Source organism: Caenorhabditis briggsae, assembly GCF_000004555.2.
Source record: "Caenorhabditis briggsae AF16 supercontig from assembly CB4, cb25.NA_023, whole genome shotgun sequence".
NCBI classification, from domain to species: domain Eukaryota; kingdom Metazoa; phylum Nematoda; class Chromadorea; order Rhabditida; family Rhabditidae; genus Caenorhabditis; species Caenorhabditis briggsae.
The window spans coordinates 1-5,315 of NW_025543297.1; the positions used below are offsets into that span (position 1 = coordinate 1).

A 5,315-nucleotide genomic window follows, 5' to 3' on the forward strand; every position below is an offset into this window, starting at 1 on the left:
CTAGGCCCTTCTACAAACAAATTGAACATAAATCTTTCGAAAAATCCAATTTTTTCGAATTTCATTTCTTTTTTTACTGGTTCTTGGATCTTGAGATCTTAAGATCATGGATACGAGGATACTGGGATACTGGGATAGTGAGATACTGGGATACTGGGATACTGGGATACTGGGATACTGGAAAATTGAAGAATCTGGAAAAGTGTTAAAGAAAACAGAGGAAATTTATGACAAAAAAATGAGTTGCTGAATTTCGTAGAAATTCGTAATTTTCAGACTAACTTAAGACATTTTTGGTATTAATCGGAGTATTGAAATTTCTTGTAATTCTGAGTGGCTGCATTAAATATCTTAATCTTCTTCGGTATTTACTATGAGAGATTCTCGGAATGTTTATATTTCAATAGCCCAGAAAAAATCCGGAATTTCAGTTTTTCAGAAATTTCAGATTTTCAGAAATTTCGGGAATTCAGTAATTCAGAAATTTAGAAATTCAGAAAATTAGAAATTCGGAAATTCAGAAATTCAGAAATTCAGAAATTTAGTACATATTTCTATGGCCCAGAAAAAATCCGGAATTTCAGATTTTTCAGGAGTTATGATTTTCTCAATATCACGATTATCAGAGATTCAGAGTTTTCATAATTTTAGCATTTTCATTCATTCAGAAGTTCAGAGTTTTCAGAAATTTCAGAATTCATAGAATTTTTCTTCACTCAGAGTTTCAGAATGTTCATTAATTTAGAAATACAGAATTTTCAGAGTTTCAGAGTTTCCGAATTTATGACTTCGATGGAAATTTCAAAATTTCGACCAATTTCAAAATTTCGACCTTTACTGAATCTTAAAAACGAAGATTTCGGGGTTTCCAGTAACTTCATAATTTTGAAACTTTTTCTGAATATCTAAACTTGCTGGAATTTCTCCACTTACTTCTTGATATTCTGAATTTATGAATTTTTAAAATTCCTCACTTCCATGGAGATCACGAGTATCTAAAGATCACAAATCCACAACCTGTTAGATTCAAAAAAAAATGCAAAAAACAAACACTATATCCAAAACCGCCATCATAATCACATCCGCAGCTAAAACAACAATTCCTCTACAATTTAGAGTCTTAAACCGAAACGGAAAAAACCAACTTTCGACAGTTGTGTTCAAACTAATAACGCTTGGTTTTTTTGTATCAAAAATTGCCATCTGTGTAAACAAAAAAAATGAGAGAATACTTCATACAGAGTATGGTGCAGAGTACCCCAATTTTCGTATAAAAGAGACCTCCTAACCAAGGATCCTCACTACCTCCTAACCAAGGATCCTCACTACCTCCTAACCAAGGATCCTCACTTCACTGGCCTGCCCGCCACAAAATATGATTGCTCTTCTCGTCTTCCTAGTCTCTGCAGCCTCTGCTCTAATCGTTGGTGATTTCAACTGCACCACCCTCGTTGCCGGCGCTTTTGTCTACGCACCAAGCGCCACCGTGTGCAGTAACACTATCTCTGACGCTTCCTGTGATGTGCTCTATGCTCCAGTAAATGCTGGAGCATACCCAGGCCCTGGAAATGATGTCGAACGTCCATTCAACTGTTTTAATGAGGAGGGTATCAGTGCTGGAGCATTCAGTGCTGATATGAAGAAAGCTGCGTTGGATTCGTGCCCAAAATCGTGTGGATACTGCTGTCAGACCGGCGCCTATAATTGCAGAAATGTTAATTGTGAGTTTTGCGATTTCAGGACTTACGTAATTTGAAGGTTCCTCGATCTGAGGTTCTGAAGACCATAGAGACATCAAGACCTTATGGGCCTTACAAGCTAGACAAGCCCAACTTAAAGGCTTAGAACACTACAGATCTTATACCTTACAAGTTTAGGACCCCACCAGTTTACCAATACAATACCTGAACATCCAAAAAGTGATAGACCTACGGACCTTACAAACTTGACGATCCTCACTTACTTGGGACCATATAAACCTTACCGACATATGACCTAAGCACCCTACGGACGTTATAACTTTGTAAGTTTAATATTTTACTACCACATGAGTGTTAGGATTCACTTGGTGCCGATCTAGGACCTTCCAAAACTTATGGGTCGCGGCTCATTTCATAGGGGTGCACCAGGAAAGTAAAATGATGGAATTTTCCCATGGAATTTTTGTCAACTTGAAAAACTTGGGATCTGACTGATGTCAGGAATTGATGACATCCCAACTTCAAAGTCTTAGGACCTCCTCACCACCTATCTCACAAGCCTTCCCATTTTCAGTCCCACGCATCAGATGCGAGACGATCCTCCCCTCCCAATGCACCAATGTACTTGGCGTACCATCATCGCCGCCGACTGCCCATCAGCCTGTGGATTCTGTAACGATGGAGGATGTGTCGATGGAGTCATGAACTGCGACAACGACATCTCCATCTGCAACGCCGTCGGCATGCAAGACTTTGTGAACCAGTACTGCCAAAGAACCTGCCAAAGATGTGGAACCACCACTGCCGCTTCGACAGGAACTGGCACTGGAACCTGCACGTCATTCATCGCCGACACGAGCGCCTCGTGCAGAGCATGGGCTACTAATGGATTCTGCACCAACACGTTCTACACCGCTGCACAACGTAGAGTGTACTGTGCTACCACTTGCAGAATTTGCTAATTTCGAAAAAAAAAACCATCACATTTTCCAAGACGAGTTGACACGACGGGCAAGCCAGACATCAGTTTTTATAGATTGTGTAATTTTTTTTTGTGAAAATTATCTTGTTGTGTTTCTTGATTGACCTCCTTGAAATGAAGATGAATTTTGCACAAAAAAATGTTGAGTTAAAAAACAACCGAAATTTAAAAAAAACGTTTCAGTACGAAAAACGGACCAAAGTGGGTGTCTTTCAGAAATCGGAAAATAGCTGAAAACTAGGAATTTTCAAAGAATTCTGTGAATGTAAAGTATTCAATCTAGGTCTGTTTCTCACTATCCAAAAAGTAAGATCTTATCAGCACGGAAAAAGTGCATGCATTTTTTCCATGGAAGATGCAATCTACATGTTGGGGACATAAAAAGCAAGTGGAAAAAAATTTTCGAACTAAATTTTTATGAAAATTTGACAGCCCTCACAGTAAAGAAGCCTAGATAATTTTCAGCATAGATTCAAAAAAATTCTTTAGAACTTTAATTTTGAATTTTTTTAAAGTTCGAGTTTTATAATATAAAAAAATGTAGGCTAAAAAAAGATTCTTGAAAATTTTTAATTCGAAATTTTGATCTACATTTCCATTTTCGCAGTGGAGCGCAAAAGCCGATTTTTTTGGCGCTATAGGCGTAGATCACAAAATTTTAGTACTGAAATTTCAGTTTTTTGATAATTTTTCCGATTCAAAAAAATATTTTTCAAAATGTTTCACGCTCAGATGAAAGAAGAATCGGAGACCTATAATTCAAGCTGTTGAACTAATTTATAGCATTTTTCCTAAAAAAGTTATTTCGCGTTTTGTAGTTTTACAGAAAATGCTTATTTTTTCAGCCCAAATCGAATGATCTTAAAATGTTTTTGTTTAGTATCAATCTATAAACTATTAGTAAACTGAATACCAAACGAGAAGAATAGACATTGGGTTTAAGTATGAAAATCGGTCCAATTTATGTCGAAAATAGAAAACTGGAAATAACTTTTGTTTGAGCCGACGAATTTTTATGGACAATAGCTTATTAGACAGCTATTTAGGTCATCTATCATCTGAGCGTGAAACATTTCAGAAAATATTTTTTTGCAGTCAGAAAAAATTCAAAAACCGGTTGAACACTGTCTCTAGGCTTGCTGGTATTTTTGATCTACCCGATAGATAACTACAATGGAAGAGACGCAGAGTGCACCGAAAACGCGTCAGCAAACACCAACCAAGAACCGCTTTCGCTGTTTGGAACTCCGTGTTTTTCAATTTGAGAAAAAAATTTGAAGTGCTCTGTAACTCCAGATCGACAAAAAAGCTTTCTGTCGGCTCATTTTCTGTATACTAGTGTAAATGAAAGCTTTTCAAGTAGCAAATTTACTGATTATAAAAGTTTATTTCTCTTTATAAAAAAGGAAATATCGAGTTATCAGTTATCCATTGCTTTTCTTCATTTCTTGCTCTTGCTCTTTGTGCTCTTCTTGGAACTTTTCATTCCACCACCACCACTTTTTCCTCCACCTCCCTTTTTGCGAATACAAAAGAAATAGGCTACAACGACAATGGAGCCTATCAGAAGAATACCAACACCTCCACAGACAGCGAAGAACCAGGTCTGGAAATTAAAAATAGATGGATGATACAGTACCACATCTCACCTGAGTATAGAATGGCGAGGTTTCTCCGTTTTCGACGCTAGAAGACGGTGGAGGGCAAACTTCGAGCGTTTCACAACAAAAACCATAACCAATAGTGTCCTTGTTCCCGCTTTTGTCAGAATTGGCGTAAACTGAAAAATACACGATTTTGGTGAAAAATGTGAGCAAAATACATTTGTCGCATGACTCTCCAAATACTTCTTTGTGTTTTGATGGGCAAGTGCTAAAAAATGTTTCCACGTCTCCACGAACATCAAATGGTCTTTCAATTTTGTAGCTCGAAACAAGAGCATCGATAACTTCTGCCTTTTGATCAAAATCACGAGTTGGGATATCAGTACATTTCTTAACTTTTTTCATCCCCCATACCAACTTAAGACCTCTTCTTTCTTGTTTAGTGTATCCGGCACACACTTTCAATTCATCGCAGCAAAGACCATATGTCACTGAGTTTTTCTCTATTGAGGGGTGGAGTACTGAAAAACAATCTTATTTTGAAAAATTGATGACTTCATTTACCGAACTTGCATGCAGACTTTGCCAACTTTATTTCAGCCGGTGAGCAAGCTCCAAGAAAATTTTCCATTTTTGGGCCAGAGTTCGTGCGTACAGAAGTCAAATCGTGAATCTTATCAGCAAACGCTCTCAATCGATCAGTCGAGAATGAAACCGGACTACCATTACAAACTGCAGTTGTTGCCATCATTTTTGAAAGCAGAATCAGTTGAATTTGAAACTGATTTGAGTTGGAATCGATTAAGTTTTTTTTGTATTTTATCAGTAGATTTTTATCGGAATAAAAAATGTGCTAGATGGTTATCAAAGGTTTTTATGAGAAAAAATTAACCTAATTTTTTATGAGAAGTGTGAAAATTCAGGAGAAAATGAGATTCTTATCTAAATTCAGAAAAAAATATCAATTTTTTTTCTTGAAGATGTCATGGGTTAGAATCTTCGGATCTTAGGAATTGGAAATCCGGAGAT

The 5,315-nt window shown here is 37.0% G+C and overlaps 2 protein-coding genes across 2 annotated transcripts; one reads left to right on the forward strand and one right to left on the reverse strand.

Annotated features, from left to right (window-relative positions):
• Nucleotides 1-1,375: 1,375 nt before the first annotated feature.
• Nucleotides 1,376-2,662, forward strand: CBG23670 (the record flags this gene model as incomplete). The annotated part of the gene is made up of 2 exons (XM_045240936.1): nucleotides 1,376-1,423; nucleotides 2,288-2,662. The coding sequence occupies 2 exons, from the start codon at nucleotides 1,376-1,378 to the stop codon at nucleotides 2,660-2,662; spliced, it is 423 nt and encodes a 140-aa protein (XP_045091134.1).
• A 1,461-nt stretch (nucleotides 2,663-4,123) lies between these two features.
• Nucleotides 4,124-5,037, reverse strand: CBG23671 (the record flags this gene model as incomplete). The annotated part of the gene is made up of 4 exons (XM_002647823.1): nucleotides 4,124-4,288; nucleotides 4,332-4,462; nucleotides 4,505-4,807; nucleotides 4,851-5,037. The coding sequence occupies 4 exons, from the start codon at nucleotides 5,035-5,037 to the stop codon at nucleotides 4,124-4,126; spliced, it is 786 nt and encodes a 261-aa protein (XP_002647869.1).
• Between the last annotated feature and the right edge of the window lie 278 nt (nucleotides 5,038-5,315).